The 13,971-nt window shown below is 32.1% G+C and overlaps 2 protein-coding genes and 1 long non-coding RNA gene across 3 annotated transcripts in view; 2 read left to right on the forward strand and 1 right to left on the reverse strand.

Annotated features, from left to right (window-relative positions):
- Positions 1–5,985, forward strand: part of LOC116031559 (serine carboxypeptidase-like 11) — a 16,672-nt gene extending 10,687 nt beyond the window's left edge. The window contains exons 9-14 of the mRNA XM_031273797.1: positions 2,097–2,216; positions 2,317–2,382; positions 4,702–4,820; positions 5,481–5,594; positions 5,684–5,729; positions 5,812–5,985. Of these exons, the coding sequence (XP_031129657.1) occupies positions 2,097–2,216; positions 2,317–2,382; positions 4,702–4,820; positions 5,481–5,594; positions 5,684–5,729; positions 5,812–5,895 (549 nt within the window). The 3' untranslated portion in view covers positions 5,896–5,985. The remainder of the gene's footprint in view (positions 1–2,096; positions 2,217–2,316; positions 2,383–4,701; positions 4,821–5,480; positions 5,595–5,683; positions 5,730–5,811) is intronic.
- Positions 5,986–7,954: 1,969 nt separating this feature from the next.
- LOC116033049 lies at positions 7,955–10,423 on the forward strand. The gene is made up of 2 exons (XM_031275806.1): positions 7,955–8,090; positions 10,098–10,423. Exons 1-2 carry the CDS (start codon positions 7,955–7,957, stop codon positions 10,421–10,423), a joined length of 462 nt encoding a protein of 153 aa, XP_031131666.1.
- Positions 10,424–13,327: 2,904 nt separating this feature from the next.
- LOC116031583 lies at positions 13,328–13,971 on the reverse strand. The gene is made up of 2 exons (XR_004100620.1): positions 13,864–13,971; positions 13,328–13,772 (listed from the first exon to the last, which is right to left on the reverse strand). It is a non-coding gene; the product is annotated as an uncharacterized LOC116031583 (long non-coding RNA).

The following is a 13,971-nucleotide window of genomic DNA, read 5'->3' on the forward strand; positions in this document are numbered from 1 at the left end:
ATATATATATATATATATATATATATATATATATAGGGTCATGTTCAGGTGTGGCCGTGCTCTCCCGTGCGGGCGTGCGGTTCACACCACTAAATGTTACGAAATACACCACTCAATGTTAAGAAACACACCACACAAATATGCATTGTGGTGTGTTTCTTAACATTGTGGTGTGTTTCTTAACATTGAGCGGTGTATTTCGTAACATTGAGTGGTGTGCGACCGCACGGCCGCACGGGAGAGCACGGCCGCATTTGAACCAAAATATATATATATATATATATATATATATATATATATATATATATATATATATATAGACTTTTATTCAAATGCGGCGGGGAGCTCCCATGCGATCGTGCGGCCTAATCTGCGGGTCCGATTTTATTAATTCAACTAGAATTCGCGTATGTTTAAGTGGGGGTATTATGTTAATTTTAGTATCTATATTGTGTGAATTGAAATGGTGCATTTTAGTACATAGTGTGGTGCGTTTGAATACATGCCGTGGTGCGTTTTATTACTTATGTTGGTGCATTAACTGTGTTGTGGAATGGTGTGTTTTAATACGTCCTCTGCTGCATATTAATACGCAGAATGGTGTGTATTTTAATACATGTGTTTCTAATAAGTGTGTTGTGGAATAGTGTGTTTTAATTAGTCCCCTGGTGCATTTTAATACGTTGAATGGTGTGTATTTTAACACATGTTTTCTAATAAGTGTAATAGTGCATGTTTATAATCTGGGATGGGATTTTCAACGAACGGAATTGTGCATTTTTAACACACGTTGTGGTGCATTTTAATACGTAGAATGGGGCATATTTTAGCACATGTTTTCTAATATGTGTTAATAGTGTAAGCTTATAATCTTACATAAGGCACGTTGTGGTATATTTTAATACGTAGAATGATGCGTTTTATCACGTATATTGATAAATTTTAAGTAAATAAGTGTATTTGGTTATAGTGGCTGAAAATAGGGTGCATGGCCACACCTGATGATGATGACTCTCTCTCTCTCTCTCTCGATATATATATATATATATATATATATATATATATATATATATGTTTGGGTTCAGGTGCGGCCGTGCGGTCACACACCACTCAATGTTACAAAATACACCACTCATATATATATATATATATATATATATATATATATATATATATAGATTTTGGTTCAGGTGCGGCCGTGCGGTCACACACCACTCAATGTTACAAAATACACCACTCAATGTTAAGAAACACACCACAATGAAGCACACCACAATATTAAGAAACACACCACAGTGCATATTTGTGTGGTGTGTTTCTTAACATTGAGTGGTGTATTTCGTAACATTGAGTGGTGTGAACCGCACGGGAGAACACGGCCGCACCTGAACCTGACCCTATATATATATATATATATATATATATATATATATATATATATATATATATNTATATATATATATATATATATATATGCCTTGAGTTTTATAAATTATTTATTTTTCCTTTTTATCAATTTTAGTGTATTTCAATATAATCATCATTTTAATATTGGACAAAAAATAGATGTTTATTTTTGCAAAACACATATATAGTTGCAAATACATACATACATATATACTGGTTCAAATGCGGATAGTGCTTCCCGTATGGTCGATGCTGATTCACCATCAGGTATGCATAAATGCACTACACAATGTTTGGAAATGCACCATAAAGAAATGCACCAACATAGCACAAAATGCACTACACACCCAAAAAATAAACCACAGCTCACAACACCTAATGGTGCATTTCTGAATATCTTATGGTGCATTTGTGCGTACCTAATGATGAGTGACCGTACGAGAAGCACTGTTTGCCTGGGAACTTGACCTTAACATGCGCTCAGTGCAGACACACCAATAGTATATAAAAAAAATGCACCAATAGTGTTAAAAAAATGCACAACAATGAAATGCACAAATGTGTCACAAAATGCACCGCACACCAAAAAATGCGCCATATTTACCCACACCTAGTTCGTTTTTGTTTGTTTTTTGTTTTGTTTTTTGTTTTTTTATTGGTCGTAATGAAGCATGCCCAATAATGTGCAGCTGGCTTTACTGCATGTGCTGCAACATTTTTATTGGCCTAATGTTTTTGGAGAAGAAAATGATGCTAAGAGGTTCCTTGGGTACAATGTACATGCCTTTGATCGTCATTTAATATTTAATGTAAGATCTTATTTATTTAAACAATTAATTTGTAACCCCATTTTATTTTTGGTGAGATTGCCTCATCTGTAATAAATCTCAAATATTTAATATGTTTTAGGCTGCGCTAATTGCATCTCAGTGGATTAATCATGATATCGTTCAAGAGGCCTTGCATGTTCGGAAGGTAATTATTTTCTTTTTCTTTTTCTTTTTAAATTTTCTAAATAAATGGAAAGTGTGATGACGGAAGCTAGGTTTCCTCCACCAAAAAAAAAGAAGTTATTGATTAGGATTGAATTAATACCACTAATGACCTTGTGGTCTAATGGAATGCATTAAGTGCCTCTTTCAAATGGGAGGGTTGAGAGGTCATAGATTCGAGTCTCAATGGGGGCAGTGATACTTGTCCTATCTTAATAAAATATTTCCGGAAAAAAATAATATTTTAACCCGAATGTTCTCAAAACAACTATTTTGCTACCAATCTTAATTACAAGTATTTTATGGCCCGCGATTTTATAATTCAAAATCTATCTGAGAAGAGTATGCTAATACCATTTTATAACTATCAAAATAATCTAAGCTCAAATGATTTTAAATTCCTAAGTTTATACCTATTTTAAATTTCTGAGCCCGTTAATTTTTTCATGAGCCCAAAATACCCGACCCCAATTACTAAATTAAGATCTTTCCCAAAATAAACTCTATATATATATATGGAGCAGCTCAGGTGTGGAGATAACTTTCTATGCGGAAGTGCGGTGAACACAAAGGGACGCACCTTAAGTATACAATTGACACACCTAACCGTAAGCACCTTAAACACACAAACAAAGCACCTTAAGAACACAAACCATGCACCTTAAACACACAAACCAAACACTTTAAGAACACAAATCACTCACTTAAAAAGTTAAAATGGCGCATCTTAAGTATTATAACTGACGCACCTTAAGTATAGAAACTACGCACCTAAAGCTTAAAACCGACACACCTTAAGTTAAAACAACTGACACACCTTAAGAAGCAAAACCATGCACCTTAAGGTATGTTTCTGTAGAAACTTAAGGTGCTTCGATCTAAAGCTTTAGGTTTGGATGTAACTTCCTGTGCAGAAGTGTGGTGATCACAAAGGGACGCACCTTAAGTATTCAATTGGCACACGTAACCGAAAGCACCTTAAGCACACAATCAAAGCACCTAAAGAACACAAACCATGCACCTTAAACACGCAAACAAAACACTTTAAGAACACAAATCACACACTTAAAAATTTAAAATGACACATCTTAAGTATTATAACTAATGCACCTTAAGTATAGAAACCGCGCACCTTAAGAAGAAAACCTTAAGAAGGAAAACCACGCACCTATAGCTTAAAGCCGACAGACCTTAAATTTCAACAACTGACGCACCTTAAGCACACAAATCACGCACCTTAAGAAGGAAAACCATACACCCTAAGAAGTAAAGCAATGCACCTAAAGCTTTAGATCGACGTATCTTAAGTTTCTACAAAAACACATCTTAAGTTCTCACTGAAGAATTGATGCACCTTAAGCACGGAAACCACACACCTAAAGAAGGAAGACCACGCACATTAAGCAGGAAAGCCACGCACTATAACTACGCACCGAAAGTTTGACCAACACGGAAAAATTACCAAATTGCCACCACATTTTTTTAATCATTGTTAATCTTAGATGTTGATTTTGGCAATATCAGCTCTCCTCTCACTGCACAACTGCACTTGAGCACACCATCCGCATTTGAATCGCATTCTATATATATATATATATATATATATATATATATATATATATATATATATATATATACATACATACATACATACATACACACACATACACACACACACACAACTTTGTAACAGAGTCAGTAGTACTGAAAAAATACTACTTACATAATAATTTAAAATTTTAAAACATTTAAAAATAATATTTACATTATTAGTGGTCTTAAAATTTTAGATATAAAGGAAAAAATATTTTTGAGAAAAGTCAATTAGGACGTATAACCATACAAAAATAATAAAATATATTTTCATTATATTTTAATTTTAATGACCAAAATATTGGTTATGTTTATTGTGCATTGGAATGGTTAAAATGGTTTTGCTAAAATGCATAACATGTGGTGGGGTGCGGTGGTTCTTGTGTTCACTTCTTATTAGTGTGACTTATTATTATACTGTGGACTCGGGTCTAAAATACACAATTTATATATTTAATATTTTTAATTTATATATTAAATGTTCATAATTTACATAATGAATGTTCGCAATTTGAATTGTAAACATTCAGTATGTAAATTGTGACGAATTCACCTTGTAAGGTGGATCTAAGTCCATGGTATAACTATAAGAAAAAGTACTTTAAAATTTTATACTATTTTGAAAAATTCTTGTAATCAAGCCTAAAACGCGGACAATCCTTCAGTTTTGGATTTTTTTTTTATTTTTATTTATTTATTTTTGATGTAGGGATGCGGTGAAAAATGGGCTAAATGCAGAATACCTTTGCGATATAACAAAACTGTGATCGACACTAGACCATATCATGCAAATCTTAGCGCAAAAGGTTACAAATCTCTTATATACAGGTTTGTAAAATATAATATGAGTCTAATTAATATGAAATAATGTTGTGAAGTGTGTTATTAATTCTTTCTGAATGAGTATATTTAGTTACTAGTTATTTGAATGAAAATTTTATAATGCATTAGAGGTTGTTTAATTGCCTACGTTACTACTATAAATAAATTATGTTGTGGCATTTTTATAATTATAATAATTATTCTGTTTACAAAATTGGCATCATTCATTTCTATTTTTAGTAGAAGACATGATTTCTTTTTATGTTATAGAGTTTACTTTTATTTAAATATGATGCAATCAATTAAGATATTATCGTTCAAGTCCGCATGGGTAGTTTAACTGGTTACAAAGGTAAAATTTATCACAAGAGATCAAGGATCGAGTCTAGTCTTTGTTGGTCAATCAATTGAGTCATAATAATTTACCCCTCCACAAACTGTCGAGTTAGGGTGTGGGGGTGACTGAGGTGGGCAATTTCAACTTTATTTCACAAGATATTATCGTTCAAATGTTGTACTTACCATATAAAATTTTTAAAATCTCACAAGCATAACCAACTTTTGCAAGATATCTTTAAGATATCTAGCTACTACTAATAGTTTATGTTTCAATGGTTGTTTTTTGTTTTTTTACTAATCTAAATAAACAATCGTACCCTATTTCAGTGGAAATGCTGATGTGTATATATCTTCACTCTATACTGAAGCATGGATAAAATCATTAAATTATTCTATCATTGATGATTGGCGACCTTGGTTTGTGAACAATCGAGTTGTTGGGTATGTTATAAAATTCCACTACAGATTTATGATTTCTGATTTATAATTAAGAAAAGCTAATTAAAATTAAATCATTCAATTTCATGTAGTTATACAAGGACCTTCTCCAACAACATGACATATGCCAAAATCCTGGTGATAATTTACTCCTAGTATGTTGTTTACTAGCTCAAAAGATATCTGTATATGTATAACTCTTAGTTAATATTTGTAACAGGGATCGGACCACGTTGCTCCAACAATAACACCCGCTGAATGCTTCGAAATGTTTAAAAAATGGATATCTCATGAACAACTTTAATATTGTATGGTAATGGTAAAATCTATGTTAAAAGTACGTTTCATTCAATAACACATTGCTGTACCTGAGTTTTACTTTGATGGTTTATGATGAAATTCATGTCAAAAAATACAAAATATTGTTGTACTAGAATATTATTTAATGAATAAAGTACTATGGAGTATAATTTTGAAACTAAATTGTATTAGCATTCAATTCATCGCATATCTGAGCGCCTAAGGGATTGTAATATGCCCTTTCCAATAAAAATTGAGGTCCTGTGCAATATTTTAATTTAGACCATTTTTTTTCAAGTAATTTCTATATATAAATAATAGTTGTTCAAAAAGTTGTGTAAAAAATTCAAAATATAAATATTGTATAAAAAATACATCTAAAATTTCATTTAAAAAGTGACATGCCCATGCACATTTAGACGCAAAATCATCCACCAAACGTTTGATATCAACTTCTTCCAAATATCTTGTGTGAAATGTTGATGAAAATCTTCTAAAGAATTTATCTTTAGGGCTTTTATTTATTGATAAGTCTCTTTTAGGACCATCTTTCACAAGAATATCTATTAATTTAGAATTAAGGACAGCAAATCGTTTGGTTTATCACTGTGACTCATATCATCTAAACAACTATCAACATTTTTATTATTTTCATTGTCACAGTGATACCTATCATTGTTGTGCACACTATCATTTAAATTTTTTTCCAATCTCACAATCACCATGATCTTCTATATGAAGATTAACATCTAACAATTTTTCCTTGGCATTATCTTTTTGCTCATCTATTTGAGTTTTTTTTGTAATGAATTTTTCAAGAGCTCACTTTTGAGATTGAGTTAGTTGCTCAATTCTTCTTTTCTTTTTACGCTTCTCAAACCCAGATGAATATTTTCTAGAAGACACAATTATAAAATCATAAAGAAAAAAAAGAATTTATTTAAAAACTCTATAAATAAATAATTAATCAAGAAACGAATTCTTGAATATATTATTCTGAAATCAGAATTATTAAGTCATGTATATAAAACAATAAACAAGAATTGTGAAATACTCCGTAATACGTAATTTTAATTACCTGTCAAGAGAATTGAAAAACTTGAGAGTTTGTATGATAAAAGAAGAATTGAAGAATTAGTAGAACATGAGTTGAATATGTTGTCTTTGTGTCAATTCATTAAATTACGTGGTGCCTGAAAGTGCCTGCGGAATTGCAATTAAATTGTTATTTTTGCGTCAAATTAATTGTTGTTGTCTTTACAAAGAATAAAATTATGATTTTCCTCATGTAATTTGATTTGCCTAATCTCAATTCTCACAAATAGCACTATGCCACTACAATCTACAACAAAAGTCATCAAAGTAAATATTTAAATTAGTTCAACTACCTAGAAAATTTGTTGAATTGTTTTCGTCTCTCATCTGCCAGTACGCCGCTAGGTTAGGGACATATATAGGATAATAGGGTTTGTTGTTTTTCTTTTCGAAACCAGGTTAATATGATTTGTTGTTGTTGTTGTCCAAACTCCAATTACCTAAGAATTCTTGCTGTCCGTCTATCGCTAATATATATACTATATATAATTTTTTTCTTTTTTAATTTGGGGCCCTCGGCAAGTCTGGTAATATTTGTTGTACTTGGTTGTACTTCGGTGCTCGTTGGCCCTTAGTTCCTATTCGATTAACTATGTAGGAAATAGTGAATAGAAGAAAAGAGAAAGAAGGCAAGACAATTTTATTCATCAACATACAATCTCCACTAGTACAAAAATGACCATAAATATAAGACAATTTGCGTTCGAAGTTGAAATACCAGATGCGTAAAGTGACACAGTGACATTTTTGTAATTAAAAGTTCCATATTTAACTAATTTTTTTTTATTTTTTAAATGCCGGACCATCTGCATCCGAAGTACTCACTTCCGATGCAGATGGATAGGCACGTTACACCATCTGTGTCCGAAGTTCACACTTCGGACGCAGATAATTAGGACAAAATTGGCTTTCTTCCCCAAAATAACACACCGCGACACCATCGCATAACCACCACACCGTTAAGATCTATGCCTTCGCCGCACCATCCCTGCACCGTCCACAGCCACCACATTGCTTGCCAACAACCTCCACCGCGATCCAAGCCTCCCATCGCCACCTCGTCGCCACTCGCCGCACGCCGCTCTCCGATCCGCAAGTCATCAGGTATTAATTTTATTAATTTTATTTATTTGTTTTATATTTTAGAAATATTTGTTATTGTTTATTTTAGTTTTGATTAATTGTGTGTTATTGTATATGTTAGGTTTAATAAAAAAAGTTTGTATTATGTATATATATATATATATACTTGCTATTGTGCCTTAAAAATGTTCAATAATATATTTTAGAAATTTTCTTGTATATTATGTATTATGTGTTATGTATATGCATATAAAAATTGTGTATTCTGTATTATGTTTTATGTATATATAAAAAGTGAAATTGAAAAATTATAAAAAAAAAAAAATATATATATATATATATATATATATATATATATATATAATTATCAATAAACAAAAAATAGTTTTATAAGTATATCAAATTAAAGTATATAAGTAAACAAAATAAAGTATATAACCAAATGTAACAAAATGTTCAATAAAATAAAAAATAATTATCAAATTAAAGTATATAAGTAAATAAAATAAAGTGAAGAAAAGAAAACAAACAATGGAAGATATGCAATCCAAGTTTAATCAGATGCAAACTCATCTTGATTTGTTTATGAAGAATGCACAAGCTAGTTCAAGGTTTGGCACACCGCCTTAGAGTAGTTGTCAATCTATTAATGCATTGAACAAGCTTCAGGTAATATTCAATATCTTGTTCAATTTAATATATTCTACTTGTTGTTAAGCATTTTAATTTTCATGGCACGTAGGAAACTCCAGAGTTATAGATGAATTTTGAAAGTGGTGATCTATCTGCCACAGAGTTACAACCCCCACTTGTTCCTAAAGATGTGTTGCAGCCCAAGTTGCAAAAATTGCTAGGCGCCTGGGGGGCGCCTTTAAGTGTCAATAATTGTAAAGTGTTTAATATTGTAAATCTTTACACTTTAATAGTTAAATAGTTAATACTTATTAAGTTATTAGTTATTATTTACTAATTATTAATGCATTACGTAGTATTTGTTTAATTTAGTTATTACTTATTATTTTATTAAGTTATTACTTATTAATTATTACTTATTAAACTATTAGAGTATTAGTTAATACATTATAACATTAATACTTTACATGTTTAAGATTTAAAATATACAAAAAAAAAAAAAAAAAGTCGGCCGNAAAAAAAAAAAAAAAAAGTCGGCCGGTGGTCTAGGTAGCCCAGGCGCTGAGCCAGGCGGGCTAGGTGGCCTAGGCGCCGCTTAGTCGGCCGGCGGGCTAGGCGCTGCCTAGCGCCTAGGCGCGATTTTTGCATCACTGGATGCAGCACTTGGGAGATAGATCCAAAAAGATGGTTTCATATCTAAGAAACTTGCCCTCCCATTTAGACTACATTGAGTTGGAGCTAGAGGCGGAAATATTCCATCATTCAAGTAATAGTGTTTTCGTGATGTTTGAAGACATTAATAAAGACTTGTTGACGATGAATTGGCTCGATATGTCCATAACATAAGTCTTTATAATGTAAGTATGTTCTTAATCTGATCTTTTATAATGATTCTATATTTAAAAACTTTTCTTTAGTGTTACATCTTTTATTAATTATCAACATTTTAGATGTCTTTATCGGTTGTGTAAGAAAATTGGAGTTACATCAGTAGGATTTGTCTGTCCAATGAAGATTTCAAAAGACAATGTGAATTTGAATAACAATGCGGTCACATCTTATCTAAATGGGCCACAGATTCAAATCTTAGAAGATTGTTTATGGCTTTGATTTTTGTTGGTTTCGAGCTTAATGTCTAAACCTGAGGTATTTGGGAATCTGTTTGCCGTCATTTGTTTGTTGATGCTCAATTTTAAATTCATCAAATTGTGGGTAACCCAGGTATTATATTTTTTATAAATATGAAGCATTTTGTTTTTCAAATTTAGGGATTATTTTTTATAAATATGAAAGATTTTGTTTTTCAAATTTAGTATAATAGAGATTCTTAGAAAGTTTTTTTTTTTTTTTACAAAGTTGAAAAGTAAGTATGTGCAATGAATTTTGGTTTTACAGATTTGATATTGGATGAAATGCAGAAAAGGAATTTTGCCCTCATAGAAATAGAAAGACTACTATCTAATTTGGGCATAAGCCTGAATGACTTTCCATGTATGTCATTGCAAGATGTTCAAGATGTTGGTTTAACAACCAATAGATTGCTACAAGAGGAATTAGCATATGATCATGAAGCCCTTATGGAAGAAAATAAGATTTTGATTACTCAATTAGCAGACGAGCAAAGGAAAATTTATGATGATGTCCTTGATGACGTTGAAAATAATGCAGGAGGATTGTATTTTGTATATGGATATGGCAGTACAAGAAAGACATTCTTGTAGAGAGCGTCGTCTTCTGCTTTTAGGTCAAAGGGGGGTATTGTGTTAAATGTTGCCTCCAGTGGGATAGCATCTCTACTTTACCAGGTGGACGAACTGCGCATTCCAAATTTGTCATACCAATCTCTATTAACGAAGATTCACTTGCAACATTAGTGTAGGAAGTTCATTAGCAGAATTGATTGTGTAAAGTAAGTTGATCATATGGGATGAAGCTCCGATGATGCATAAATTTTGCTTTGAAGCTCTGGATAGGATAATGATGGATTTGATGCATTCAAAAAATCCAAACAATTCTGATATGACGTTTGGCGGTAAAATTTTGGTTTTTGGAGGAGATTTTAGGCAAATTTAGCCCATCATTCCTAAGGGCACAAGGCAAGATATAGTAGGTGCAAGTATAAATTTTTCGTATCTTTGGAGAAGTTGTAAAGTGTATAGGTTAACAAAAAATTTACGACTAAGGTGCTTAGAATCTAACACTCATGTAGATGAGATTGAAGAATTTGTAACGTGGATTGCTAATATAGGGGATGGAGAAATTGGAAATTCAGCAGAAGGTTATTCTGACCTTAATATTCCAGATCACTTATTACTCAAATTTAATGATGATCCTATTGGTACTATTGTTGATAGCACATTCCCTAGTTTTGGTAATGGCAACCATGATCTGAGCTGTCTAAAGAATAGTGCTATTTTGGCGCCAACTTTGAATGGTGTTGATCAAATTAATGAATATATGAATAAGCAAACGTCTGTTTGTTTTTGAAAAGACCGATTTTTAATCATGGATAATTGTATGTAGCAGTGTCAAGCTAAGAGTCAATAATCCGTTAAGATTAAAAGTTTTAATTTTTAACGAAAATGAATAATGTGCAAATACGACTCAAAATGTCATATACAAAGAAATTTTCAATAATTTATAAAAACTGTACAATTTTATCATTACAATTCATTTGTTGTTTTCATCATTTGTTATTTTCTATATTACACTATATTGCTTTTTACATTAAATAGTCCGTGCGGTGCGATGCACTACTAGTTTTTATTAATAAGGACGAGTTTGCTTCTTCTGTAATAGTTACGAGCTTACACGGGACTCTATGATTAATTATAATAATTGAAGTACTATATAGGACCTATTAATTATAATATTCATCATCAAATCATAAAGATAATACTATTTATACATCACCAAAAAAATAATTACTCCGTACATTGTACTCGATGAGATAAGGACTTTTCTTCTTGAAATATCTGAACAAAATATTTTCATTGAAATTCACGGTGTTATATTTCTAAATATTTTCATTTACTTTTTCCATTTAAAAAAATATGAAAAAAAATCTTTTGAATTGGTAGATCATCATAAATTTGAATATGTATACGTTCAGGTGAGAACATATGCTTAAAAAAAAAAAAAAGAGCTAACCATAGTCGTTTACATGTCCAGATTTAACGGATCAGTTGTAATTTGAAAAAAAAAAAAAAAAAAGGCTAAGTGACATTTTTGTAAATAACTCAAACTTTGGTGCAAATAACATGTGTTAAAAGTCTAAGTAACTGGTGCAAGTATGCAAGTTAAGTCACTTTAAAATGAAACCATTTTGACTTAATAGTGCAAATAATTTACCATTTTAACATTGTTGCACCTAATGATAACGTCTTTCACATTGGTTGGTGCACTTAATGATAACGTTTGGTGCAACTAATGATAACTTTATGTGCACTTAATATTGATGCTCAGTGTACATTATTTGGTGCACTTTTAATACATTTTACTTGCACTTAGATGCACTATATGAAACTATTACTTGCACATTTAATACAATTTACTTGCACTTCAAAATTTAATTATTTACGAAAATATCCCTGCATTTTTCTTAAAAAAATAGTGTTTTTGATCTGTTAGATTTGGACATGTAGACAACTGTGATTGATTCTTAGTTCTCTCGTGGGTATGTGATTCTCACCTGATCCGATGTGTGTGTGTGTGTGTGTGTAGTATAAAGGCTCAGTTGATTTTTGCCCATGGCTTTCAGGTGAAATTTTTTGTACTTTGTGCATTGATGATTGTTCCTTGAAATTTTTTGTACTTATGTGGGTGCTGTTGTATATAATTTGGGGAATGGGAATTAAGGTTGAAGGTGACTTGAAGTGTTGTAGCATGTAGGAATGAAGGGCAGTCGTTATATCGTTGACCATGGTTCAAAATGGCAGCATTTTTTTAAATAAAGAAACGGATGTCGTCACATCTTAATGGAGTCCTATTGATGTAGTAAAATACGGATATACGATTAGAATACTCTGTATTAATACTGAAGCGGGTACAAGTAGGAATATCCTATACGAAATCGGTCTACGTGACAGTGGGTCAGAGGTTCCAGTTTCTTTGACTATTCAAGAGATCAAACAGCCAAAAGTCCTCTTGCCTGCAATAAATGTGCCTTTTATAGGTGGCCTCGGGGGGAGTTCCGGCCTAGAGCATGAGCTACGCGTGTCGAACATGCACCAGTCCGTGTAACGGCCCAATCGCTCGGTAGCCAGGTGTTAGCCTCGGATAAGCTAAGGTTCCAACCCAAAATAGAGTACTAACTTAGGTCGGGACGATAGTTCGACAGATCTGTAGAGATCGGGATAACGACGGGTTCTAGAGAACCGAAGATACACCCCCGGGTACAGATGTAGACCGGGAGGTCGGTACAAATAGACCGGGAGTTTATCCCTATCACCTATAAATAAAACTATAATTTATCTCAAATGATACTAATTCACATTTGTTTTTATATTATCAAATGAATTGAAACTGTAGTTATATCGAAATGATATTGTAGTTGTGTTGTAATGAAACTACAGTGGATATAAAATGAAACTGAATAACAGTTTCATATATTTGAGTGTATAATGTTGAATAAAACTGTAGTTATATCAAAATGAAAATATAGTTGTGTTGAAAGGAAACTACAATGTATATAGGGGGTGTTTGTTTACCAGCTAATTTAACCAAATTTAGCTATTTGACTCATCAATAAGCTGTTTTGGAGTGTTTGGTAAATGGCTGATTTCCATTGGCTGATTGAGCCAATCAGCTAAAATCTGAAACGCTTGTGAGTGTAGCGTTTCGTCCTCAGCGACTTGGAATTAATTGCAAATTGACTATTTTATCCTTTGTAATCCATTAAACCTAATATCAAATTCTCGCCTTCATCACATTAAACTCTATTCCATTATACTCATCCGTCTCTAGTTCATCTATGTTTTCCCACGGTTTCTCCACCCACCACCATCAATGCCTTCTCTATCCGTCCTCCTTCACGCCGGTCACCGCTGCTCGGGCCAGAGTCATCATCATCTGGTTATAAAAAAAAAAAAACAAACAAAACAAAAAAACTATAACAACAAAAAAGGAATAGACTAACCCAAGCCATCTTAATTCTTCCTACCATTTCCAATCAGATCACCAGATCTTCATCCTCCGCTTCTCTTTGTTTTCTTCGTGTTGATTTCTTGTGACTTTCTTTGGGATGATTTGGGGCAAAAAATAAATAAAA

Source organism: Ipomoea triloba, chromosome 10 (assembly GCF_003576645.1).
Source record: "Ipomoea triloba cultivar NCNSP0323 chromosome 10, ASM357664v1".
Lineage (NCBI taxonomy): Eukaryota > Viridiplantae > Streptophyta > Magnoliopsida > Solanales > Convolvulaceae > Ipomoea > Ipomoea triloba.

What these genes read in the sequence shown, in the direction of transcription:
- LOC116033049 (XM_031275806.1), top strand. Translation starts at nt 7,955, where the DNA reads ATGCCTTCGCCGCACCATCCCTGCACCGTCCACAGCCACCACATTGCT. An exon ending in TCCGATCCGCAAGTCATCAG is followed by an intron (nt 8,091 to 10,097) that starts GTATTAATTTTA and finishes TTGGTTTTACAG; the next exon opens with ATTTGATATTGGATGAAATG.